General features: G+C 44.5%; 2 protein-coding genes across 2 annotated transcripts; one reads left to right on the forward strand and one right to left on the reverse strand.

The window, feature by feature from the left end:
* Nucleotides 1–1,703: 1,703 nt before the first annotated feature.
* KIF4A (kinesin family member 4A) lies at nucleotides 1,704–22,563 on the reverse strand. The gene is made up of 29 exons (XM_035541796.2): nucleotides 22,192–22,563; nucleotides 21,182–21,372; nucleotides 20,798–20,890; nucleotides 19,846–20,012; nucleotides 19,522–19,616; nucleotides 19,208–19,327; nucleotides 17,886–18,061; nucleotides 16,764–16,825; nucleotides 15,920–16,055; nucleotides 15,585–15,643; nucleotides 15,270–15,378; nucleotides 14,508–14,573; nucleotides 14,007–14,192; nucleotides 13,247–13,350; nucleotides 12,135–12,279; nucleotides 11,559–11,669; nucleotides 10,729–10,812; nucleotides 10,462–10,575; nucleotides 10,080–10,235; nucleotides 9,582–9,676; nucleotides 9,006–9,135; nucleotides 7,983–8,153; nucleotides 7,468–7,575; nucleotides 6,694–6,771; nucleotides 6,501–6,602; nucleotides 5,639–5,800; nucleotides 4,145–4,264; nucleotides 3,295–3,417; nucleotides 1,704–2,643 (listed from the first exon to the last, which is right to left on the reverse strand). The coding sequence occupies exons 1-29, from the start codon at nucleotides 22,427–22,429 to the stop codon at nucleotides 2,458–2,460; spliced, it is 3,687 nt and encodes a 1,228-aa protein (XP_035397689.1). The 5' UTR covers nucleotides 22,430–22,563; the 3' UTR covers nucleotides 1,704–2,457.
* A 22-nt stretch (nucleotides 22,564–22,585) lies between these two features.
* PDZD11 (PDZ domain containing 11) lies at nucleotides 22,586–25,357 on the forward strand. Its single transcript, XM_035541795.2, has 6 exons — nucleotides 22,586–22,712; nucleotides 22,826–22,909; nucleotides 23,079–23,135; nucleotides 23,488–23,586; nucleotides 23,754–23,814; nucleotides 24,271–25,357. Exons 1-6 carry the CDS (start codon nucleotides 22,626–22,628, stop codon nucleotides 24,303–24,305), a joined length of 423 nt encoding a protein of 140 aa, XP_035397688.1. The 5' UTR covers nucleotides 22,586–22,625; the 3' UTR covers nucleotides 24,306–25,357.
* The last annotated feature ends 1,088 nt before the right edge of the window (nucleotides 25,358–26,445 follow it).

Below are 26,445 nucleotides of genomic sequence, written 5' to 3' on the forward strand. Positions count from 1 at the left end.
CCATAGTCACTCTCAGACACCCATTCATAGCTAAAAGTGAAGCACTCTAAAACACATACATATAAATAAAATTATATTCTCCTACATACACATACAGCTACCTTTTTAATATACTTAGACATATTTTTATATATATATATATATATATATATATATAGTTTTATACTCTCTCACACCTATGCACAGGCACCCTTTTATATTATATAATATAGTATATATTCACAATCTATATAGCATATAGAATATATATTACAATACTATTTGATATACGGAATTATATATAACATTAAAATATTTTAGATATTATATATAGTATACAATACTATATATAGTATAATGTAATACGTATTGTTATATTAATATTTATAGTAATGCTCATATATGTTCACACTCTCTCACAGACACCTATGCTTTTATATGCAGATATAAATGTATAATATAATAATTAAAATAATAATATAATGTAAATTATAAGCATAAATGTATATTAGTTCCGCCCCCCACCCCAGCTGCATACCCAGGTACCCGTGTCTAGTTACAGCTGTGCTTGTACCTACAAAGCTGACACACACACACCCAGCAGGGCTGCACCGGGGTCCCCGGGGAACACCCCAAGCACAGCCCTGCCCCGTGTGCCCTCCAGGCGAGCAGTGCCCCCACAGAGCTGCAGGGGCTGGGGCAGGAGAGGGACCTCAGCCACCCCCCAGGCCCCCTGCACACACAGCCCACAAGCACGCGGGGGGAGCGGTGCACTACTCTGACAGGCAGGACAAGTCTACTGAAGCCACAGGCAGTTGGTACCGTGCTTTACCTGCACAGATGTTTCCTTTGTCCCGTCTTTGTTCCAGCTCTGAGCCAGTCAGTCACTTGACATCCCTGCATCAAGGATGGGAAGGTGGCTTGTGGGGTGAGATGAGCACCTTTCCCCTCTTGCAAGGGCTCACAACTTATAAGCTTGTTTAAACCACTTTGAAACAAGCATCTTGAACTATCCAGGACTTTTTACCTGGAAAGTAAAGAGTCTAGCAGAGATGTCACCTAACAGCTCTCTGGTGAGCAGGCCACATGCAGGCAGTTTTCACAGACAGCACTTACCTACAGCCCGAGCCTGAGCACAGCTTTACCACCAGAACACTTGCAGGGCCTGCATCACCCCGCTCGTGCTGCAAACACACCAGGGCCTGCACAGGGCCCAGCTCTGCCCTGACCCGTCATCAACAGCTACAGCAAAGGGAGAGGCATGGCGCTCACTCACCGTGATACTAACCTCGTTTAGGAGAAACCTTCCTCTTCCCCACAGATGTTTATTAAAGGCATGTCTGAACAGCTCCTGGGCTGAGAAGCCTGCTCAGCTTGCACCGGACGAGAAGCCACCTAGCCATGGTTAATACAGCACCAAGCCCAAAAAATAAACCTAAAGCACACAAAGCTCCAGGAAGGTACAGTGCTAATGCACCACTCATCCACAAGACACGGGGTAGAGCTCAGTTGTTACCATTACCAATGGTAATTCTCTCCAATATTACCAATTCTCTCCAATGCTTCCACTGGAGAAAAGGAAATTAGCATAGGAAAAGGCAAACAGTTTCACTTTTCTTCATGCTGTAAAGGAAAAGAAAGCATTACACAAATCGGGCTGCCTACTTTCTAAGATATAACAGAAAAATTCTAAAGCTGAACACAGCAACCAACAAAATAGTTCTGAAACCAATTTTAATAAGAGATACTAATCACAGAGATCCTGGAGTGGGTACCAAGAACCACGCAGGCAATAAAGAAAGACAGGGTCATTTTTTTTTTTGTTTGGCCTTTTTTTTTTCCAAAGTATTTCCTTTATTAAAGCTACAAAAACAAATTAAAATTACTAAAACGTCCACAGAGGGCTAGCAAGTTTCTAACTTCATCAAACAAGAATAGACCAGTGCCCTAAATGGTACAAGAACACTGGCATTTCATATCTGCTAGCTAGTTTAAGACTGCAGACAGTGCCTCCTCAGAATCAAGCACCAGCGGATCCCACATGGCAGTTTAGAACAGTTCCTCATATTGTATTGGAAGAGACAGAGCCAAGGTTTCCAGTGCAAATGCAAAGTTCTTTCAAGATCATGTATTATCTGTACCCGACACATTCACAGCTCAGGGTGAGGAAGGCAGCTGTAATGAACAACCTGGATAAATCATCTGCACTCACTCCAGAAATTCCAAAGAGGAAAGTCTCACCATCATCCTCCTAGAAGACATCTGCCCAAGCCCCACACATACAAATATTTACAAAGAATTGACACAATCTAGCAAGAACTAGTGTTCAACTCCCTTGGTGCTGCCTGCAGCTGTCAGGCCGGACAATGGACAAGTCTACACTGCAGCAAGAGTTCCCAACACTATTTTTCCTTTAAAAAAAGTCACCCTCATCTGTGGTGTAAAGAAGTGCAGCATGACCCAGTTGTCAGTCGTGGCTCAGTCAGCTTCCTCTTTGATAGGGGTACAACCTGAGAAAAAGCTGGTGTTGCTACTTAGCATTCTCTTCTTTCTCTTCACAAACGGCAGCTGGTTCTCTTGGGACTCCTCATCCATCACAAGCACAGAAGCAGCAGTGCTGGGCTTCTTCATGAACACTTCTTGGTCTGTGATATCTTTCAGAACCTATCAGGAAAGTGAGGAAGACAATTTCGGAATTGGTCACCACCCTGAAGCCAAACAGCTTGCACTGGAGCATGGAGACAGTGCATACAGAAGTTGTCTGGCCAGCGTCAAGAATTGCTACATTTCTTGACTCGTGTCAAAATTCTGAAGGCCTGTCATGGGCTGGGCAGGATGAGACAGCATTAGGAATAGTGTGCAGAGGGTACGTATGAGGGAAGTCATTCAGTTTACCTGAGGCAAAACTCCATCTGCCAAGTCAGACTACACACTGGCATAAGACCAGCTTGGATGTGGATATTATTTTATCCTAGTTCCTCAATTCCCAGTCTCTTTTCACTGCTGGGAGGTGCAGCAGGACTGTACGGCAATACAAGAGTCAATATGGGTGAAGTCAGCATGTTGGCTCCAATTCCTTTCACAGAAAGCCTACGTGGCAGTTTTAGTATGAAAACTTCGGAATTTAGCAGACTCAAAACTGAAATACAAGCTGACTTAACAGCTGTATTCTGTTCAGAGTTGTCTAGCACAGTTTATTTTCTTGGTTAACCACCACCCTTTAAATCCAATCACTAAACATACCGAGTGGTTCTGAACGTGTATGTACCATGATGTTTTGTTTGTTTTTTAATAATAAAAGGCTTTAGCAAGTACCTTTGTAGTTGGGGTGATACACACAGGCTGAAAGAAGGTCTCTCCTGCAGTCACTTCAGTAGGGTCTTCTAGTTTGAAGGAACCTTCAGAGTCCCTTGTTTGGTCCTCACACACCGTGGCATCCTGAAGGACAGAGTTCTTTTGAAGCACTTTTAAAATATCTAGCCCCTCTTTTCCCACCAACAGCTGAAGAAATTCTAAGGATCTCTAAGCCACTCTCTCTCTAGTTCCAAAGTAATTCATGTTTCAGGATGCTAAGTGCCTCTGTCAGGCAACCACTTTCATGAAATAGCAAATAATTAAAGAATTACTATGGAGGTTTCTGCTTCAAATCTTTAAGATCCAAGAATACAGCATACATTTCAGGCAAGAGGTCTAATGAATATCAGTTGTTCACGAACCACCCTGATGCTACAACCGACCTCCCTTAATTATCCCTTCTACTCCTTTAAAAAAAAGGAACAAATATAAATATTTAAATAGATTAAGCTTTCATACTTAATGACAACATACAAGTTTTATTTACTGAGTGGGATTAACAAAGGACAAATTGCTTGTTTTCAGATTGGTGGCTAACAACTAGCACTAGGTGAATATATGTGGCTTTGGACGTTGCCCAAATTTCTTTACTTTAGCGTGAGAGCCTGGCACTGCAGTAGAAAACTTTGGACTCGATTACCGTGGATAAAACAGTGAATTACAGTGACATTTACAAAGGTTTCAGAGAGGTGTGTTCGCTTTAGCTTGACAAACCCTGCATGTATGCCAGCACTGTAACTGATTATCCATTCATCCAAACCTGCTTAAACATACTGTGGAGTCTGGATGTTGGGTTACAAGCGCTACTCACCGGAAAGCCAGGGTCTCTATTTCTGCATTTTGTTGAGTCACAGTTACAGCCTCCAGTGCAGCCCACCTTGTGCCTCCTGCAGCCACACTGTTTGTTTCCACATCGGCCCTTGCAGGAGCACTAAGCAAGAGAAGAGTTCTGTGCAGAAAGAGCTTTGGCGTTTTATAGACTTCATGTAGATTGCTATAGTTGTCAATGCTTGAAGCAGCCTGAAGGACAGTACTATTCCAAGCTATCACGAACCTTTTATTTCATTGCTAGTCCCACATCTCAGGAAAAGCAGTAAGATCTTTCCACCTACAGAGCCATCTCTTGCTTCAGTATCCCCAAAATAAGAATCTTTGATTACCCAGTGCCTGACTTCAAGTTATCCGAAAGGAACCTAGTTTCAGTGCCAGTTGAACAAGCTAACATTTAAGCACTAGGAAAAACACCATCAACGTACCTAGGGTCCTCCATCTAGATGGAGATGACCCAATTGAGCTATTTCATGGATCAGAGGAGGTACTTTCTTTGCTAGTCTGGATACATGCAGCAACAGCAGACTGCATGGCCCAGATGCCCCAAGCTACAGTTCAGAACTGAGAAACAACTTGCACTGGAGTTCCACAGGGCTATGTGCATGAACGTAGAAGAGCCAGGTGCCAAACGCACACCCTCCTTCCTGCAAGGTGGAAGAAAAGGACGCACCAAAACCCAAACCACTCGGAGTAAATTCAGAATTCATCAGGGTGACAAGCACCAGTGAAAGAAACTAAAGCTAGCCCTTCAAATTCCTAAGCTTTTCTGTAGGAACAGCTGACATTGTCAGTCACACGATAGTAAAACATGCACTGATTTACCCTTTGTAAAAGGGTACTAAGACATCTCATGATGGAGGTCCAGCTTTATAGCAGTTCAAACCCAGAGATGTCCATTGGTTCAGAGTGACTTACGTTCAGCAAGATCAAGTCATCGAGTCACCTCTTCCACACTGTGAGGAATTAACTGAGCAGGAAGCTGAAGCTTCAAAGCCCAGCAGGCTGATGGAAACAGAATACAGAAGCTGAAGCTTCTGTCAATAGGACTAAGGAGCCACAGCACACCACTGTGGGAACAGTATATAGAGATACATGACAGACCATCCCTTTTTCCCCGCTAAAAGAGGCTCCAAGAAGGAACAAAGGAGCTGCTAAGGCTCAATATTCTGCTGCTGTCTAAAACATCTAGGTCAGTTGCACACCCAGAAGTAAAAGAGAACGTGTTTCGCTCATGGTAGTTTTTTTCATTGGACAAGTTATCTTCTATTTAGGCAGGTGTTGTTGTCTATAGACAACGTTTGCTCTGTCTGAAGATCATAAATAACCAATACCAGCAGTTCTATTATAATAATACCATTATATTAAACAGTTGGTGGAGATGCTGCAATCTCACTGTTGTGCTGTACACATGCTAGATGCTCAGGGATGCAGGTGATTCCCTTTTTAGTAAAGTGACAGAGTAACTAGATCTTACCCCCATGATGCTCTTCTTTGCTCCTTTGACTGCTTTTATTGGAACCCATTCTGCATCCTCCTTCTCCTCTCCAGACTCCGCAGAGTCAGAAAAAAGCTCTTCTACATCCATTTCTGGGGTTGGTGCGCGGGGTTTTGTTACTGTTTGCCGGCGGGTCTTTGGCTATACACAGAGAAATTACAAGGATTGAGGCCCCAGAAGAAACAATAGTGGATTTACATTTTATTAAGGCACTTTAGAGTCCCACCACCATAACCCTGTTCCTCTCAGACGGCCAAGAAGATTAGGGAAGGGAAGAGACAAATGATCAAACTGGCAAGGATTAAAAGTTCAATTAAGCAGTCAGTTTAAAGTACTAGAGTCCATAAAAATATAGTTGACAAATCCTTGAAAAATTAGTATAAAACTATTTTGCCAAGACTATAACACATATCATTTATTCTTCTCAGCACTAAGCTTTGGATCTTTTGCAGAGCCATGATTAAGTGTGCTATAACAGGTACCTTGCTCCAGGATTCAAAGACTAGAAATGCTACAGAGAAAACACCTGCATTACTAAGAAGCATGCAGAGTCAGACATAATTAAACTGAGAAAATGTGGCTTTTTTTATCATTGTTGAGTTTTGTTCTGTTGTTTTTTTTAAGATGGAAAAAAATGCAAACTGCTTTCAGAATTATTTTGAAAACAGAAACCTTAGGGACCATCTGATGTAGAGAACAGGCCTACTACAATAAGCATAACAAGATGCTTTGTAAAAAGCAACATGGGTGAAAGATACCAAGATTATTAGTGGCCAGCATTAACATTCAGAAAGAACCTAGGTACAATACAAGAATGAACATTGGTATGCAGCAACTGTACTTTGGGTGGAATGTAATCAAAAGGAGAATCTGGAGACTCGGGCGGCCCTTGCTGAATGCGACGGAGCTTCTGTCCACTGGCAACTTGGAGAAGCAGCAATTTCTGTTAGGAGGGACAAAAGTTAGCTTTGTGAAGCATACTAACCCAACTGCCAAGATGCTCCCATGTGACTTATGTCTGTACAGATCTCTACCTGTTTAAGAGTGTCATTTTCCTGGAGAAGTTCTTGGTTCTTCTCGCAGATCTCCCTCATTTTCTCCAGCTCTTCCTCCTGTTCACAATACAAAATGAAGTCTATAGGCTTACGTGGGGGTAGGACAAGTAGTAGTTTGGGACAGGTTTTTATGTTTGGATCTTTCTTGTAACATCAGAGGGGTTTCTCTATATTTTACAATAAGACATCAGGTCTGACTTCTAGATCAGGAGAATCATTAGTGCTACTACCCAGTTTTATGCATAATATTGGATCCTTTCAGTTGTGCTGACAACTTAGGATCTAAAATCTCCTCTATTTCCAAGGCTTACTGGCAAATTAGGTGCACCTAGGATGGATGTTACCCTAATGCATCACTGAATATGCCCTTCTGCAGGAAGTGACAAGACAAGGTAGTGTACCATGCTAATATGGTCTAGCTAAAGCTATTCTACCACCAATATCACAGTGGAGCTGTGCTCAGCAAAAGATTAGTAATAACATGTTGACCATCTTAACTAAAGGTATCCTGAGCATAGAAGTCCACGTGAGCCAGTCAGATTCTGTAGGTCTCGGAGAACAGTTGCTCTTCAGGCTCAAATAAGAATGTCTCTTCTTCCATTAAATAACTGTAAATGTATTAATCTTAGCTACAAATGGAAATGCCCTCAAACTCCTCTACATGTTCCTCACTGTAAAGCGACTATTCCAATTAACATGCGCCCATAACAAGTAGCCTCTGGAAAAAAAAAAAAACACACATCCAGACATTACCTGAAACTTAAGTCGCTCTTGCAGCTGTTTCTCCTGCTCATTTAACGAATCTTCCAGTTTCTTCTCTGCTGCTTCTTTTTGCTGAAATTGGCTAAGCAGGTACAGAACCTAAAAGCAAGTTAATATAACAGACGAAGAGGTGTGAACTCCTAAAGAGATATCTGGCAGCTGAGACATGAAAGGCCTAGACAGTTTCAGAAAGAAGATGCTTTCTGCTATTTCTAGCATTATTTTGCCCTGATCTCCTTTCAAAGTTATCTTATGCTGAGATGTAACATTCACACTTAAAACACTGGTAAAAGTTACTGAATAAGATAGCTTGCAAGGGACAGAAGATGAATAGGGAGATTTCTTTCCTTTTGTTACCTATCCTGCAAGAGTCCAACAAATCTCCATCAATCACAAAGCAACAGATCAGTTTCAGGATGTCTCCACTGCCTTTATCTATGAGCAAATCTGGGAATCAGAGTTCTAAGACGCAAGTGACAGAAATCTTGAGAGCTCCCCTATTTTACCTTCTCCTGGTGTTGTTGTTCCTGTACCAAAAGCCGATTTTGGAATTCAGCCTCCATTTCTGTTATGTGGTTTCGCTCTTCAATCAGCATCTTCTGCATGTCTGAACAGCTAGCTTTACTCTGCTGAAGGCTGCTCTCCAGCTTGCTTTCCTGCACTTTGGAGGAGACCAGCTGAAAGACAGAAGCAAGGTGACTGCTTGGTTCCACATTTCGTAGCATGCACTGGGACAGAAATAACGCAGTCTGAAGGTGTAGCACTTCTGCTTAACTGCCAACCACCCTAAGAAGTGGAACAGCCACTTCAACAAGGGGAATAAGTGCGACATCCAGAGCTAGACACCTGACAGCCAGTATGGAAGTGCAAAACAGATAGCAGGAGACCTTGTTAACAGTTCCTAATTTCCTTTCCTGCAGCATGTTAAATCTGAGCACATGGGGGAAGGCACGACCCCCTCCCGAACAAATGCTCTTCCATATCATTTCCATTATTCTCTTCCATTAGTCTCCAGGTGCCAGGGACTGCCACGTGATGGGCAGTAGAAGAGAGTAAGAATTGGACCAATGCCGAATCAACTGAATGACAATCTTGTTCGATCTTCTCCCCTCCCAACATCCATTCTGATCTCAGAGTACTGCCCTGTTTTTTCCTGCAGATTGCCTATCTATTCAGGAATTATTTTTTAGGTACCTTATCCTCTTATCTTCTACTTCTGAAATTTCTCTCTTCCCTTTTACTCTTATCATGTAAGCATTCTGCAAGCAGAGCTTTAACTGGCACCTCCAGACCCATGTCTATGCTGTTTCCCTCTTCCCTGATCTTTTCCAATTTCACTCCCCAAAACGATCTGCAGTAGAGAAGAATATTTTAATCAGCAGTCGTGAGGGAAATAAACCTCATTCAGAAAAACACTTCACTTGAATTCATCATCTCTGCTGTCAGCCTATTATTCACTTCTTTTATTCCTGGCTAAGCAGACTTCATTACTAAAAATTAAAGTTTTAAAATAGGTAGACTCAGTTTACCTCTGCAAGGAGATACTTCAAAGCACATTTAGCCTCGAGAATTGTTGCAATATTGTCCCAACGCTGTTTCACGCGATCTCCATTGTCTGCATCTAACAGTTTCTGCTGTAGGTCTGCTATCTGGGCACTCCTTTGGAAGGATACACATATTTGAAGTCACAACACAGGAGAGAACTTGGGCTAAAACTTTTGTTATCAGAATATTAGACAAAATAGTTCAAGTTAATACTGTGACTGCTTAGAAATGTAGACTCCAGCTGTCACACTACATCAGTCTCTCCTCCCCTCCACGCCTCCAGTTAGAAGAGGTGTTTCCCTCACTCACAAATGCTTGTAAACAGCTAAGAATAAAACAATTTTAGTGACTGAGTTGTGTCCTTAAATCGCTGCATTAAAAAATAAATAAATAAAACCAGGAAAACCATATGGTCTTATTTTATAATTTTCATTGTCATTGAATGAATTATTTCAATTTCTCTTCTGTTTCACAGTACAGCTACAGATAAAGACAAGGTTAAAAAAAGCCAACAGTTTAAGGTGCAAGCTCTGCAAATCAGCTTTATAGTAATATCTTACCTGAGCTCCATCTCAGTTTCCAGGCTTTCTATCTGCTTTGATAGAGAAAGGTCTGCCTCTGATGCCTGCAAATCTGTGATGGAGTAGGTGCGCCTCTACAGAATTACAGCAATAGACAGAAGTGAGCAATATCTGAAGCAATGCATGTGAGCCAATCTTTCATTTATAGACATTTCAGCAAAAAGTAGTAGTAGTATTAGAAAAGCCTTCAAGTATTTCTTCAGTTTAAATCCCATTGTTCCTTCCCAATAGTCTTTGGTAACAGCTGTGACCCACTCACATCCATCAGATTCATTGCATTAAGTAACAGGTTACTTAAGCAGCTCTTCCCTGACATATCACAGGACAGCAAAAACATTAAATCCTTTCTTCCAGAAAAGGAACCATCACTACCTCCCTTCTGAGGGAAGGGGTCAAATAGGAGTAAGAGTAAGGTACAGTACTTGCCAAGCAATCCCACAAAAATGTGGGATAGGTAACATGGCATTTCCCTCTTACCCGGAGCTTTGGAGGTGGGTTTTCCCCAGAGTCTTTTTTCTCTTTAAGCTGAAGGAGCTCCTGTGCCAAAATCTTTCTGTCCTCCAGAAGGTCTGCAAGGTGCCGTCGAGCCTCTTCAGTACTAACGAGAACCTCTACTTCATTTGCCAGCCAGCCCTGCAGGAAAAACAGTACAGTGGTTCACTGCGGTCTCAGCTTAAGGACCGGCTCCTTCTCTGCAATGCCTTCACAGCTGAACTGCATAATCAAGTTGCTTCCCTTAATAAGTAACTCCATGTTCCAACCCCTTGCTCTCCAGCCATCAACCCCAGCAGCACCTCATGAGTTAACAAAGCTAAGTTTGCCTACTGCTTATTGGGATGCACAAAAAGTTGGTACACACCTTTACTCGTGCAGCAACTCCTTCCATTCCCCGATTTTGACTCTCCTTCCGTTTATCCGCAGCCTCCCGTTGTTTCTGCAAAGCATCTTTTAGGCGCTTGTTCGCAGCTGCAGCCTGCAAGATAGTTTACGCAAAAAATGGTACAGTAGTTACTTCACCCAATATCTATTGACTGAAAACATGAAGTATTCAGATTGCAACCTCCAACCACATTTTGCAGACATTTAGGAACCGGTCAGGAGTTTGCAGCAGGTATTGACTCCCTACCTCTTCTGTTTTGCGCCGAAGGACATTGGCCTGCTTCTGAAAGTCTCGTTCAAGCTTAAGTAGCTCGTACTGCCTCTTGCGATCCTGCATAGAAACATGTCGGATGGAAAATTACGTGTCACACCTTAATACCTATGGCCAGTTTCACACTTCTTGAAACAAAAGAGATGCATTACAGAACAATAAGAGCTTCGTGACAATGATTTCACTGATCATTACAAGCTTAAGCCATGCAGTGCCATTGGGAACAACTGGCTCTTAGGCTTAAAATGACTAAAGAGGCTCCACCAAAAAAGGTTTAGGAAGGTTGTAAGAGACTACAAATCATGAGCTTAAAATGTAGCATCCCAAAATACTGAAGAGTAAGATTTTTACAGCAAGAATTCCTGTGAGATCAGAAATCAAGATGTACAGATGTATGTTCGACATTACACATGAATGCTACAAGCCAGATGTATTTAATTAACTCACTGTTTATTTAATTAACTCACTGTTTACCTGGAGATTCAGTATTCCTTTTTGAATACCTCCCATTTTGTGACCCAACCCTACAACTTAAAATTCTTAAAAATATTAAATATTTTTGGCTTCTATTTTAGAGTTGAATGATGATGACTATCGATAGTTCTAAGTGCTCCAGACATAAGCAAGTCCTTTTACAAGTGGCGAAAGGTGGTAACCGTATGAGCTAACGTTTTGTTATCTTCAAAGCGTTCCCCAGATGTTTTCCCAGATGCTTGCAAATTAAACAAAGCCTTGCAGCAAAGACATTAATGATTTGTTTCACTCTGAAGAGGGAGGTACTGTTTGGGGGCTTATTGTTTGCTCACCCGTTCTTTCAGCTGGATCACTTCCTTGTCCTTCTGTTGTTTCCACTGCCTAAATTTTTCAGCATCATCCTTCATCTGGCGCATCAACTGTACCCTCTGGGTTTTCATTTCCTGGAATATAGAAATGGATGGAAAAATTGTCCAATGCTTTGACCCTGGGTAGTTTCGACCTACATTTCCCTGCTGTGGGTTTGTGGATATGGGTGTAAGGGGTGGTGGTGGACAGGAAGTACCACAATATGCTGCCCCCTTGGAGTATACGCCTAAGGACGCTTGCAAAGCACTAAAAAGGAAAACACACATACGCATGATGCACTCATGGGACTCCAAGTGAAGTGACTTGACAAAGGCAACAAATTATCAGGATAGTCAGAAGACACTTCAGACTTCTTTTCCTCCAAGTCACAGTAATCATCTGCCTACTGCATCACACTAGCAATGACGGTCACGTAGCCAAAAGCCTCTCACCAAAAGACTGGTGTCCTCAGCATAATAAACAGAAATTGTGAATATCTTCTGCCTGGAAACTGCTTTGGCTACACTGGGGTAAGCCTGAGAACTGCTAGGGTTAGTTACCCTGATCTCCTGGTTCAGTTTGGAGACAGTGCGTTCCGTAGATTCCTTCAGCTTTAAGAGCTTTGATTGTTCATTCAGCTTTTTCTTCAGCTCATTAATTTGCCCTTCCAACTCCTGAAGTCTTTTCCGACGCCGTTCGCTCAGCCTGTAAAGAAACCACACTTTGAGAACAGGCCCCTAATTACTGTTACTCTCAAACAAGTGTTCTCCAACTTCAGAGATACCTTATGAAAAAGGAAGCCATTCTGTATCATCTTTCCCACTGATCCTTTCAGGCTTCTTTGCAATTCATACAACTCGCATGGCATGTGAAAGGGAAGATTAGGCCCAGAATGCCTACCATACCTCACGGTTCAAAGACTACTTACCAGGTGGCGGGGGAACGGTCTTCTGTAAACTAAGAATGTCTCGGACAAAAGGCCAGTTACTTACAAGTGACTCAGCACTAAGGAGTTGAAGCACAGAAAAATCTTGTGCTGACCCCTCGTCTTGTTACAAAAACCAGTACTGTTCACAGTCAGGACTCACAACAAAAAGATCACTACAGTGCTACCAGAAGAGATGCTAGGGCACCAAGGGCCTGAGTTGTCCACATTAGATGAATCCGTTTTTTCTTCATATTCTATCTACCTCTCCAGTTTCCCACCTCACAACTGAATTATAAAGACCTTCTTTTCAATTCCACAGAAAAGAATGGTGGGCAGGATAACTCCCCTGATACATACATTTGCGTTTTTTTCTTTGTTTGTTTTGCTTGCTTTTTAACGTGTATGCAAGAACTGTGTAGCTGCTTCTCTGAACTCTAATAACAAACACAGATTTTAATGTTAGTTTAAGGTAAGTTTCCAACACCAATTATTCTTTTAAAGTTAAGCACCAACTCCTTCAAAGCCTCAGAGCACACTCTACCAAAGACATCTACAGTCTATACAAGTATTCCCTGGTATGTCGCACTACCATGGATCAGTGGTGCACTGTTCTTAATCCTGTGCTTACACCAAAATAAGAGCTTTTCCACATAGCTGAAGTAAGGCCAAGACAGTGAATTTTTTCAGGTGCATTAACACAATTTTCAGTGCTATAAGCCATGCAGCTTGTGTAGTCAGTCTTACTTGGCTTGGTTGACATCCTTCTTTGCCATGTGCAGAGCAAGGATCAGCTCCTCCTTTTCTTTTTGCAAATTGCTGACTTCTAATTCCAGATCCTTGATGTTAGTCTAGAAAGGACAGGAGTAGTAAGCCTCACAGGAAAAACCTCAAAACCCCGACCTCAGAGACAAAGCTTTAAGACGGAAGACCTTACAGAACCATGTTTCTTTCCAAGAGGTTGTAAGACATTTTTTAAAAACAGCACGTGTCAAAAGGGTTAGTCCTCAATACACTGAAATCACAGTCCATAGAACCATTCTAATCTGAACGAAATGTTACAAACAAACAATTTGAGAGACGAGAGATCCCATCACAACCGGTGAATAAGGGAAGCCAGATCAGCTGGCTGCACTATGAAATTTAACAATGAAGTACCTGCATTTTGGCTCAGTGCGGCCAAGTAAATCTCTGAGTAAAAAGTTGAGAAACCCATTTCACAAAGAACAGGCAATGGCCAATAACTTATTTCAGGGAACAGACCATCTTCAGCTGGTAGGACAATATGTAGATAATCAGACATGGTTTCTCCTCATTCTCTGCTGACACCTGTACTCAACTTCTCACCCATGCCCAAAGGGGCAGTGACCATAACTTAAGGAAAAAGACCCAACAACATGCTCGTGAAAGGACAGATCTTCTCCCTTCCTCAACATAAAGTGAATCCATGAATTGGGGAAAAAGAAACTTCAAGAAATAGCTCTTGTAAGGATCTGTAAGAGTTTACCTGGTACTGGGACTGAATAGGCTCCAACTGACTATCGTTCTGTGTCATTTTTTTGGCAAGTGCTTCTTTCAGAGCCAGGGCTTTATTCAGTTCAATCAGCTCTTTGGACATCTGTGCTTGACGGAGGGCATGTTGCGTGCTGAAGTCATCTGAAGATCTCTTGGTATCCTGTCCCATTTCTGCTTTCTGTAGGAGACACAGCAATGAGCTGCAGAGGCCAATCTAAAGCTCTTTGACTATGTGATTAGTTTCCGCAGAACACTTCGGATTAATTTTTACATTAAAAAAAAAAAAGATATTCAGAAATGAGCACAGGTTTTTGATCTTGAACTAACTGAGCAAACAAGGGTGTAGAAAAGCAGCACATACAAATGTGATGTATTATTTACCAGTCACTTGAATTAAAAAAAAAAACAGCATAGACATAAATAAAAGAGGAGTAATGGGATAAAGACGCCCTGGTTGGGTTTGCACTGCAGACTAAGGACTCCCTTCACTTACAGTTATAGCATCCTGTTCAGAGCTTGCCATCTCTGCAACAGCTTCCACTGTGGCAGCGCTTTCACTCTATATGGGATAGAGGAAAAAAATATATTGGTATAAAGGTAGAAAATATGAAGTTAAATAGCAGCCTGTTGGTCTATAATGACAACATAGGTTATTCTCCGTCCAGAAAGCTGTCCCTGAAAAGAGGATATCATTGACTTCCTTTGTACAGTGAACAGACTCCTCCCAGACTGCCTGGACAAGACATTCTTTCTAGTCTTCTCCAGACTCCAGCATTGGCAGCCAGCTCCTCATAAGAGTTAGGAATCTGGGGAAGGGGGGGAAACGTCTAGTGAGGTGGAACAGAGAAGTTCCCAATCAGACAAAGACTTGGTAACTTCTATGCAACAATTCCATGTTTCTGTAATTAGGGTTGCTCATTAAAACTACCAAGTTTCTAACTCAGCTTCCACTCTTTGGATTGTAAATCCACACTACTTTCCAACCATCAGATTATTTTATGGAGACTCTTCTCTCCCTCGATCCCCCTGCCATCCCACCAACACGTGCAGCCACAAGTAGCCTTTCTGTTGCATTAAAAGTGCAGCTTGTTTGGAAGTGGATGTTAAGAATCACTTAATACTTCTAATTCCTGGGCTCCTTAAAGAAGGCTTCTGCTGAGTGAAATCCACTGCTCAGCACATCAGCATAAGAGCACTGAATTCCATTAGTAAACTCATTTGGCACACACTCTTATCTCCTCAAATTCAGTTTTACCTGCTGCAACTGAACCAACACTTCCTGCAGATTGCGAATCACCTCTACATTTTCTTTTAGTTCCTCATCTTCCACAGTCTCTACCAGCTTCTGGAGATCAAGCTTGCATCTGCAATGCAGACGTAGGAATAAGTCCGTGAGTCTTGTGTGGCAGGTTTGTGTCACACGTAACAATAAAATAAACTTCCCCACAGAACATACAAATGAGTTCTGGTTGTACAAACGGAGGTAGACAGTATCCAGTTTATCCCAACAAGAACATTTAATGCTGAAAGGCATTTCCTCAGCACAAGAAGGGTATAGAAACAGACTTACACAGCATGTTGCTGAAGTTGCTCTAGTTTGGCATTCATCTTCTCATTTTCTTGTTCTGTCTAAGAGAAGCCAGAATTATACTGAATTATAGGAAGCATCAGATAAAAGTAAGAGACAGCTAATTTATTTGTAGCAAAAGACATGCTGTCAGCCTGTTGCAAATCAATGCGCCAAAATGTCTTCCACAATTTCTTCCACTAGCTTGGAAGTCCTAACACCAGTTTTGGCAGGAATATACACTCTTAGCATGCCATTAGTACAAGAGCTGCTATCAATCCTCAGCTAAGAGGGAAAGTCATGCAACTTACGGCTCCTCTCAGGTAATTGAGCCTTACCAGAATGATCCTTTCCAACATCTGTGCTGTCTGACCAGCAGCTTCACTCAGCCCTCTGCTCAGCTTTTCATTCTCCTCCATTAGTGACTGGTTCTTCTCCATCAGGGACTGCAGATTCTCTGAAGGTGCCATACTACTGAAATATCAAGGACCAGTTTGCTTGTGAGCATGACTTCAGAGGTTTGTAATAGCATTGAAATTACCTCCAAGTTTCCTAAATAACTTACAGTATATATAGGTTGTAGCTGATGAATAGAAAGACTGGAGGAAGTCTAATCTGAATTGAAAATCTCTGAAGAATACAGTATACTGAAAGAAGACACTTGCAAGAAAAGAAAACAGACCCCTTTTTAAAAATGCTGTTTAACCAATGCTAAGCCTGTAAACTGCATTAACATGGATTTTGAAACAACCTTAGACAACATCCACACAGTTCAAACTCTTCCATTTGCTTTGTTCTTTTAAGATCGATGGACATAGAGGTGCCAAATAGTTAGAGGTGCCAAATATTTAGAGGTAGAAGGGTGAGAAAGAAAGGAGGGATGGAAAGATTGAGAAACACATACTTAAAAAAGGAACTAGGCAATGAATTCTAATTATTTCCTACAATTGATTTCTGCAATCCTCAGGGGTTTGCTACAAAACTACATGACCCATACATGCATGGAATTTCAATTAGTAAAACGAAATGTACAGAAGGAGAAAAAAATCTTGAGAACCTCTTAGAAAGCAATAATTTTGCTCTATCCTCACTCTACAGTACTATCTGGAGCAAAAGAGATCTAAAGCCTTTGCTGGTGTGTGATGGCTATTAGCTACATTGAGAATAATCTACAAAGCTTACTTGATAGACACTGGGAGGGTCCCTCCATGGGCCTGCAGCAGCAACACCTGTAGCTGTTGTACCTATAAACACAAACAGTTACTGCTTGTACGTTTGTCTCATACAGTAACTAGATGGCTGAAAGAACACAATTCAGAACCTTAGTCTTAATGAGTCACCTGCTCCAAGATTTTATTTACTGCTACTATTTATTTACTGCTTCCTGTGGGAAGGGATCATGTCTCTACTGTATCTGAAGTAATTTGTTCACAAAAAAACAAACAAACAACAACAACAAAAAAAACGACCTTCTCTTCACCAAGAGCACTCAGGTCACAGCGTGCTCAGCATGCTAAGTCACCTGCCGGCAGCTAACATTCCATTCTGTGCGGGGTGCCAGAGAACTCACTGAGTCAAAGGGAAGGTCTCACACTGCTGGACCAATGCTCTGTTGCTGCATTTCATGTGAGACAGAGTCAGATCCTTCACCTTCCTAAGCTACTTGAATGCAGGATTTGAGTTCACAGTACATTAATAAGTGTTCACTAAACTCTAGCAAATGCTCACATGCAAAATCAAAACCACTTTACTGGCTCAATTTCAAACCAGACTATGGACTGTTCCTATGGAGAGCAAAGAAAGCTGTATCATATACTTGCTGCCAAGTAAGTGCAGAGAGCCTGGTTTAGCTATCTCTAGTAGATAAGCCCTCTAGCGCTTCTAGCTTTGGATTTAACCAATTCCAGTTTATGCAATTTATCTCCTCCAAAGCTGACCGCAAGCTGCTCTTCACTTCCCACTCTGCTGCATGTAGGCAGGTGAAGGCAGCACGGCAACCATCACTGTATTTCTATCTTTGCCTGTAGGCTAACAGGCAAGCAATGTTTTGTCCAGTGGAAGGCCAATGTAAATCACACTAATGATATGATTTTTCTGTAACAGGGAACGGTTGCTGTAGAATTACAAGAAGCATTCACGTATTCCCTGTCCAGCACTTACACAGTCATCTCAAGAGATGGAGAAACACATAGTGGATATTTCCCCGTATTTTGTGTAGGTGTCCTGTATCTTTGCTTGGTGTTCACTGAGCTGATTACCACAAGGCTAAATCTGGTCTTACCACATGAAGAAAGCGTCCAGTACCTGCTGCTTTAGATGATGCAACTCAGCCGCCTGGGGATCAACGTTGACAATTGGTTTGTTTTTTATTTTTCTTGCCCTGTCAGCGTAACGCAGAGTATTTAGAGTTTCTTCTAGATTGGAATCTGCTGGGCTAACACAGGCAATCATGAGAGTGTGGCTGTTACCACCCAGAGAATCTGAGAAGGAAAACAGGACACCGTCAGTGCTCCGACAGAGAGCAAAAATAATTAGCCAGACATCACTATCAAGATACTTAAGGCAGCATAGCACATCTCCGTGCTACAGCTAGATTATATCTATGTATAGTTTGGTCTCAGGAGCATTTTCTGAATACCAGAGTCCCAAAGTTACCTCAACTCTGAGCAGCAATGTTTTCACATTGGATGCTCCAGGGATATCGTTGTCCTGTTGAATAATTTTGGTAACTATTGTAATTTCTATAAGTAATTTCTAGTATAGTTCTTTCAGGTTTTTCCCCTCCCTTCTCCCACACAGTATTACTCAAGACCTCCATGGATATCCAGACATCACAATTCACACTGATCTCCAATCCAAAGAAGCACTGACTAGCACATTTGTTCAGACCATCAAGCTGCACAGCATCTTATCCTCCGGTTTCACACTAACGCATATTGGCTACTTAAAGCTTTCAGCCAGAGGAGAAGACCCCACATCCAGCTCTGCATAATTCACTTTCCTTGCATTAGATATTTTCTGATATAAAAATACTGGAAAAGCCTATCTTTTTGTACAAAATCACTCAACTATCCAAAAATTCCCAGTAAATTGCATTATTCTAGCTACACCATATTATAGGTTGTCTTGAATAATATGTATTAAAAGACCATAGCAACTATTAAAAATAAGCACCATGAAGAAATTAAGAGGAAAAAAAAACCACACCAATATTTGAAGCGCACACTGAAGGCACAGACAGCATGAGTTTCATTTTGGCAGTGATAAAACTCCAGTAAGTAGTTTTAAACAGGACATAACAAGAGATCTCTGCTGCTTCCAGATTTAAAATTCTCCTCCTCCTTCTCCCCACCAGAAGAAATGCACTGAATTTATCATGTTTCCTCCCATCACAGAGTAACTGTGAAAGAGCAAGACTCAAGAGTCCCTGTCTCAAAGCATTTGTAACCTAAAAAGAAGAGTACAGAAGAGGTCTAGCAACAGTGAGAACAGGAACCAAACCAACAAACGCAATCACTGTCAACAGCAGTTCCCACTTTGGGCTCTAGTTGTATGGCTGTTGGGTTTTTTGATAGTTTTTTAAAATGCATCGGTAGATTTAGGCTTTGCCATGATCCGTCTCTTACCTTGCAGCAGTCTTGTTAACTTTGAGTCTCTGTAGGGGACAAAACCACCCTTTTTATTTTCATCACCCAGAGCACTAATTACATTTCCCAGGCAGAGGAGACCTCTGTTAATGTTGATACCTGCACACAAACAGATGACAGTGAGTAGAGCTACCTCAGTGGCTAGGAATTGGTCAGTTCCTGCCCTTTTTACAAAACAAGGGTTTTTTTAATTAAAAAAAGTGCTAATTTTAAATATTAAAGAACCACATGGCTTTTCTTGATTTATGAGCTCAAAAGAAAACTCAAGCTATACCAGTCCTTTTCCTACAGACCTTCTTTTAGTCGGTCTCCCTCAGCCTTGGTCTTCTTTTGTCTCTCAGAGCCGGCAAGATCAACCAGGTGTAGCTTGGAGTGAAAACTGCTGTTCCTATGGCAGAAACAGACTATTTTACTCTCTCAAATAAATACAAAGTTAGGAAAGGAACAGTCTAGTGGTTACTACAGCTGAGCTCCAGTTCTCAAAGAATACCTGGTACCAGAAACCACTAAATAAAGGTAGTGCGTCAAGAGTAGCTCAGCTGCATTAATCCAAGAGAATGAAATCCTGAGCAAGTCTGACTCTAACAGCTGCAAGGAGCAGCTGTGGCAGCACTTACTTGTCATTTTTCTTTTTCTGATCGATGCAAATGGTGAAGATGGCATGGGACCTGGAAGACTGGGAGTTCATTGCCGTGGAAGCCACTGTTCTGGAATTGTTCCCTTGCTCTAGGCAGGATACAGTATCTTGTGCACAGGCGACATTTCTTTCTGTCAATCCTACAATCTACATCCAAGAAGAAAGAATCATTTATTCTCTTCTTCACTCTTGACTTTCTACATCAGGAAAGTTATCTCCTGCCTTAGCCAACAGCAAAGTGAAGTCTGTGTACACACGCACTCAGAAGCAACAGTCTCACTTCACGGAGGAGCTGCATCACTGCTCTTTAGCGATGACAGTGAGCAGCACAAGATCACACAAAATACTGACAGATCAAAGCTCCAGGTGTCTTGTACACTTACCTGCTGGGTATGACAACCAACAGCCTCCCCACCACTACAAACAAACTACATGAATGAAGCATAACTGATGGACATAGGTTTAACTACAAATCAAGAACACAGAGCATGCAGTAGCACAAGGTTTTTTCCTGCTCTACACTATAAACATGCATCTATACGAAATTGCTAAGAAAGTAACTTTAGCATTTGAACAGCTTCTGTCAGGATCCCTTTGTTGCACATGACTTTAGCAAGTAAAATTGCAACAGGGTTTGAAGTTTGATGAAGGAACCTGAATTACAACGTTTTCAGGTATTCACCTAAATTAGCCTTCAAACAAAAAGTTAGATTATGACTTTCAAGTGACTTTGTCATGAGTGTCTAACCCTATTAGTGTTACACTTGGAGTAAACTTAAAGATCATCGATAGCTCAATTTTGAGAGGAAGGAGCAGTTTTTGTGATTTCATACGTACAAATATAAAGCAGTGCTCAAGTAGACTGACAGTCGTTTCACCGAAACATTTGTCCCCAGCAATATTGCCCCCTTACCGACCCCTTTCTAACAGACCTTTATGCCTTCTTTAGGATCTTCCCGTATACTGATTTGAGAAGACCGTTCCCTTGATGGGCAGAGCAGGTCTAGAATATCCTCATTGTAGATCTGAAAGCATCAAAACAGCAGTTCAGATTCAGCAACTTTTCAAGAGAACAACTCGCATAAAAATGATGTGCAACTACCCTGAAATCAGGGATAATTTCACATGATGCCGTACCCATCTTACCTTTAGAGAAAGATGCCTAGGACCCAGAATCCTGTTTCTGACAAGACTTTATATAGTCTTAGGTTTTGATTTCCTAAGTACCTATTACTTGAAGGAGGTGGCCTCATTAAAGCTCACTTTACCTGCAGCTTATAAACTTGTAACAGTCTGAAAACCAAAACGATGTTTACCTCCAAATAGGAGACTTTGAGGACAAATTCCCAGTCCTGCCTCTGCTCCTTCTCCTGAAATAGCAGCTTGATTACGCGAGGGATGACCCCCACGCTTGGCTCGTGCTCTTGACTGGCAGTGTAGGCACCTCCCATAGAATATGTCTTTCCAGATCCTGTCTGTCCATAGGCTAGGACGGTAGCATTATACCCTAGGGGAACAAAGAACACCCAAATCAGAGAGCCAAAGAGAAACCAGAAGAAACTGAGAAGCAAAGCAGCATTCCAGGAAAAGCAGCCTTCCAAACAAGCCCTATCACTCACTGGCAGTTTATACAACCTTTATACACTGGTCACAGTTAGCAACATCAAGGAAAAAGAAATAAAAAATAAAAAACATAGATACAATTAGTATTCCAGTTGCGTTTTGTTTTTTTTTTTGGGCAGACTAACTGTAGTAAAGCAACAGAGCAATTGGAGAAACACAATGTAAATTTTCTGTCATTCCAGCTGCACTCCAGCAACAGTAACAGCTGCTGGTACAGGATGCTTATTAAACCACAACATTATTCTTAATGAAATCCTCTTGCTTTATAAAAATATGTATTCAGGTACAAAAATAATCCAGTGAGCACAGACAGCTCATGTTGATGGCAGTACGGAGTTCAGGTGGCTGTATACAGGCAAGATTGGGCGTTTTGCTCTAGTTTCTGGACCTTTTAGCTTAACTCCTGGACCTTTTATTTCTTGGATTTTTTAGCCTAGCTTCTGGATCTTTTAGATCAGCCTCTGGATCTTTTAGAACCTGAATCTTTTAGCCTGGCTTCTGGATGGATCTTTTAGCTTAGATCCTGGATGTTTTAGCTTAGATCCTGGATGTTTTAGATCCTGGATCTTTTAGCCTAGCTCCCGGATCCTTTAGACCCTGGATCTTTTAGCCTTGACCTTTTAGCTTCTTTAGAGCCCCAAGAGACGCTTTATGAGGACGGAGCACCACACGGGGCCTCCTCCCGGCTCCGGCTGGCACCGACCTTTGAAGATGCCCCGTATGAGGGGGGCGACGGCGGTGTTGAAGACCTCCTCCTGCTCCACGGCCGGGTCGAACACGTAGTCGTACGTGAAGGCCTTGTCGCTGCCCACCACCACCTGCGGCTCGCCGGGCACGAAGGACAGGCAGCTCTGGCAGCCCTCGCTCGTCTCCTTCGGCACCAGGGGCCGGCAGCGCAGCGCCACCCGCACGGGGATGCCCTTCTCCTCCTCCCGCACCATCTCGGCGAGGCGAGGCGAGGCGAGGCGGGGAGCGGCCCGGGATGGCGGAGCCCAGGCGGGAGGGCGCCGGCCCCGCTGAGATGGCGGCGGCCGGGGCCGTTGCGTTCAAACCGGCGCGGCGCGGCGGGGCGGCCAACGGCATGGCGGCGCGTCACGGCGCGTCACGGCGGGGCGGAGAGGGGCGGAGAAGGGAGCCATGGAGGCCCGGCTGCCTTACGACGACTTCCCGGTGGTGTTCCTGCCGCCCTACGAGAGCCCGCCCGCCTGGGTGCCGCCGCACGAGGTGGGGACGGGACGGGGGGACGGGGGGGCACCGGGGGGCTGCTGCCGGCCCCGTCGCCTCAGCGCCCGCCTCTCCCCTCCTCTCGTCTCTCCTCTCCCTCTTCTCCCTCGCAGCGGCTGTACCACCCCGACTACAACAACGAGCTCACGCAGTTCCTGCCCCGCACCGTCGTCCTCAAGAAGCCGCCCGGGGCGCAGGTAGGGCACCGCCGGGACCCCCCCGTCCTCCTCACGGCCCCCCCCGGGGTCTCGGGGGGAGATGGACACGGAAATCAAAGAGCGGCTGTGCGTGCCCTGCCCTGACACACAGCAGGGAGCATTTCTCCCTGGGGGCTGTGTCCCGTGGCTAACATGCCTTCTCTTGCAGCTGGGCTTCAACATCCGTGGAGGAAAGGCCTCGCAGCTGGGCATCTTCATCTCTAAGGTGTGTCCGCCCTTCCCTGAGCCCTGTCAGGTCCCCTGGGTGCTGCAGGGCCGGCTGGGTGTGTGCGGGCACCGTCACACGCCCTGTGCGCGTCCCCGGGCTCAGAGCTGTAATCTGGAGCTCGCCAGGTAGCAATCAGGCAGCCCTGAGCCACTGCCTCACCTCTGCCCAGCCCGTGCTGTTGGGGTGCTGCAGTCCCTGCTCTCTCCAGGCCCCCCTGCCCCTTGTGAACGCACTGCACGGGCACTCAGAAGGGTCCCGGGGGCCAGGCTGCCTCTCCCACACGGGAAGGGACCTGCGGTGCTGACCGTGCACAGAGCCAGTGCTGCTGCCTCTGCGCTGCCCTTCACAGGTGATCCCCGACTCGGACGCGCACAGAGCTGGGCTGCAGGAAGGGGACCAGGTGCTGTCTGTGAACGACGTGGATTTCCAGGACATCGAGCACAGCAAGGTGAGCACTCCTGCTCCCTAGCATGCTCTTGTTTCCCCAGCAGGTCAAAGGGAATCAGTGCAAACCCCATCTCTCTGCCTCTCAGCCAGTGGCACCACATAACTGATGCACTGCTCTTTCCTATCCTCAGCCCTATCTGGTCACTGATCAACTCTTTCCGTTTTCAGGCTGTGGAGATCCTGAAGACAGCCCGTGAAATCACCATGCGAGTGCGTTACTTCCCCTACAGTAAGTGCCTGCTAGCTCCGAGTCTGCTCACCTAGCAGCGTTTCTCCCAGGGAAGCAGACTGCCATGCATCCTTGCCCGTCTACCCGAGGTCTGTCTCTAAGGATGTTTAAATATTGTCAAGGGGGGAAAAAATTTACCAAATTTTTAACTCTTGGTTGCTGAACCCATAATGCCCAGAGATACTGCGGGGAAGGAGGGAGGAAGGTCAAGGGAAGCCAGACAAGGATTCTTCATAAAACGTAAACTGATCCTTAAATGAAAGTGAAGCAAAATAAGGAGCAAGGGAAGGGAGAACTTCAAAACAAACTTTTGTTCTACATGCCCTAAAATAACTTGAAACAATGGCTGGGATGCAAATGTGCTATTTTAAAACCAGCTCATCTTAGCTAATTCCCCCTCACCATCGACAGCCACCTCTCCTGCCCTTTCAGCCTTGCTTTCTCTTTCCCTTCCAGATTACCAGAGACAGAAGGAGAGAACTGTTCACTAGTAGGCAGCTGTCTGCTGGGTCCTCTCCAGAGTGGCTGTCCTGCAAGAAACTCTCCACTACCTTTCCTCAACATCTGAGATGACGTGTCAAATTTCAGCTGTCACTGGAGGCACAACTGCACAGGCCTCGGCTCTGCTTCCTGCTTGGAGAACACCACGGAGCCTGTTTAGCTGGAAGACGGATGGGGCTTCAGTCCGTACTCCTTGAACTGGGTGATGAAACAAGCTGATGGTGCCGGTGTGGAAGTGGGTACCAGAGGACAGCTTGTCCAGCAAGATCTGTGCTTCTGTTCTAGTAGGGCGTAACTCAAAGGAGTGCTCAAAGGATCCAGCTTTTGTTGCTAGGATGTAAGGCCAGGTCTGAGTGTGCTGGAGCAGAGCGTGGCCTTAGTCCTCCGAGAGATCAGCCTGTTCCCTTCTCTGGTGACATGAAATCCTTTCCCTCTCCACTGTCCTACCTCTGCTCTACACTACTGGGTTTGCTTGGGACACGAACAGGAGTGAAATCCAGGCAAACTCAATGCACATCTCTAGCTGCACTGGTCTCCAAGGCATGTGTGTACCTTGCTGCTGCTTAACGACCCCTGTGAGAAGGACCAGGACACTTGGAGCATGTTCCTAAGCTGCAGTGACACATAGCCAGGTTCCCTCACGCGTGGTGCTTACGTTGTTAAGGGTTTCACTTGCTGGACTTGCTTCCTTCTCCTGGTGCAGCCCTGTCCCTTCCAGGTGCTCCCATCAGAACTCCCTGCTACTTTGAGGTAAACTTCTCCCTTTCCTTCCTCCTCGGGCATCTCCTCTCCTGCTGGGACAATTCACCCTCCTGCTGTTGAAACAGTGGGGTGGCAGCCGTTCCACTGAGAAAGGGGAGGAAGCCTGCTGTGCCCTGTGCTGGGAGAGCACAGGTGAAAACGTCGGGGTTTTCAGCAAAGCTGGGTGCAAATTGGGGTAGTATCACCTTGTAAATGGTATCGGGACAGCCCTCGCTCTGGCCTTCTACGCGGTGTTTTCCACTTACCTGTAATAACTGAGATAATAAAACTAGCACAGCAACCAGACTTGCCTTATTCCTACTCAGGAAGTCTCGGGAGGATTCGTTGCCACCCTCAGCACTACCCCGAGGAAATGCCCAGGTCGGCTGAGGCAAGGGTTGGCTCCAGTTGGCCTTGCAGCCTGCAGGAGGAAGGCGTGGGACCTGTGCCAGGTGCAACTCAAGCACAAGGGTGTTTTTGCACCGACTGCGATGGAAGTCCGCCCGTGATTACTCTGGAGTGGCATTACAACACTGCCAGGAGGAGGAAGGGCTGCAACGCAGGGTTTTGTCTGTGGTGGCACTAAAGCACCTCAGTTGACGCAGGAGCAGCAGCTCTAACGCAACCCCAGCTCTGCCAGCCACGTTTGCCTTAGCTCAAACACTGGGGGTAAAGTTGGGCCAGTAGGATTAGATATGCTAGGAAAAAAAATACAAGAAGAATAAAACCAACAGTTTTTCTGCCAGGGAAAGCAGCAGCCAGGACCACCCCCAGTAACAGCCTGAGCAGGTAAACTGAGAGATCTTCCATGAGATCCGTCTGTCTCCTGGCTCACACCACTTTTGCAGCACCTACACGTTTCTTGGGGAAGAGGAAGGTCAGGCCTACAGCGTTAGAGCCTCGCCTCGGGGGAGCTGCAGGCAGACTGGCCCTGCCCAGCGGCAGCACCACCCCGGTACTCGCTCGGTGCTTCTGCAGCAGCCACCACGCAGCCCCGACTGGCTGTGGGCTTACAGGAAGGAGCAGATTCTTTTCCAGGACCATCCATGGCTTAAGTATCTTTAATTGACAGAGCAGTGGAATGGGTTGTACGCGTCACCGCAGTCCGTTTCATCCTCCAGAGCCAGAGGGACAAAGCAGGGCAGCCTGCTGACTCCTGCTGGGAGAACAGCTCCAGCACCGCCAGGTATTTCAGCCGCTCACACGACAGAGGCAAAGAGCAGCCTCAGCTTGTCAATGAGTAACTCCCCAGCCGGTAAAGCAGCCCGGCAGAGGTACAGCACACAACTCGACCTCTTGGAGCAGCATTGACAGCCCCAGAACAAGCTGTGTTCTGCTAAAGGCACAGCAGATTACGCCTGAGAAACCGATGGCACAACTCCCCGAGCA

Source organism: Cygnus atratus, chromosome 13, assembly GCF_013377495.2.
Source record: "Cygnus atratus isolate AKBS03 ecotype Queensland, Australia chromosome 13, CAtr_DNAZoo_HiC_assembly, whole genome shotgun sequence".
Taxonomy (NCBI): Eukaryota; Metazoa; Chordata; class Aves; order Anseriformes; family Anatidae; genus Cygnus; species Cygnus atratus.

Bases quoted from the DNA above. Each gene is read 5' to 3' on its own strand.
- KIF4A (XM_035541796.2), bottom strand. From the start codon at position 22,429: ATGGTGCGGGAGGAGGAGAAGGGCATCCCCGTGCGGGTGGCGCTGCGC. The intron at 13,351-14,006 runs GTAAACTCTTAC...TGTCCTTTCTAG, and splicing joins CTATTCAGTCCCAGTACCAG to ACTAACATCAAGGATCTGGA. The intron at 7,576-7,982 runs GTAAAATAGGGG...ACTTGCTTTTAG, and splicing joins AACAACAACACCAGGAGAAG to GTTCTGTACCTGCTTAGCCA.
- PDZD11 (XM_035541795.2), top strand. From the start codon at position 22,626: ATGGAGGCCCGGCTGCCTTACGACGACTTCCCGGTGGTGTTCCTGCCG. The intron at 22,910-23,078 runs GTAGGGCACCGC...CTTCTCTTGCAG, and splicing joins AGAAGCCGCCCGGGGCGCAG to CTGGGCTTCAACATCCGTGG. The intron at 23,815-24,270 runs GTAAGTGCCTGC...TTTCCCTTCCAG, and splicing joins AGTGCGTTACTTCCCCTACA to ATTACCAGAGACAGAAGGAG.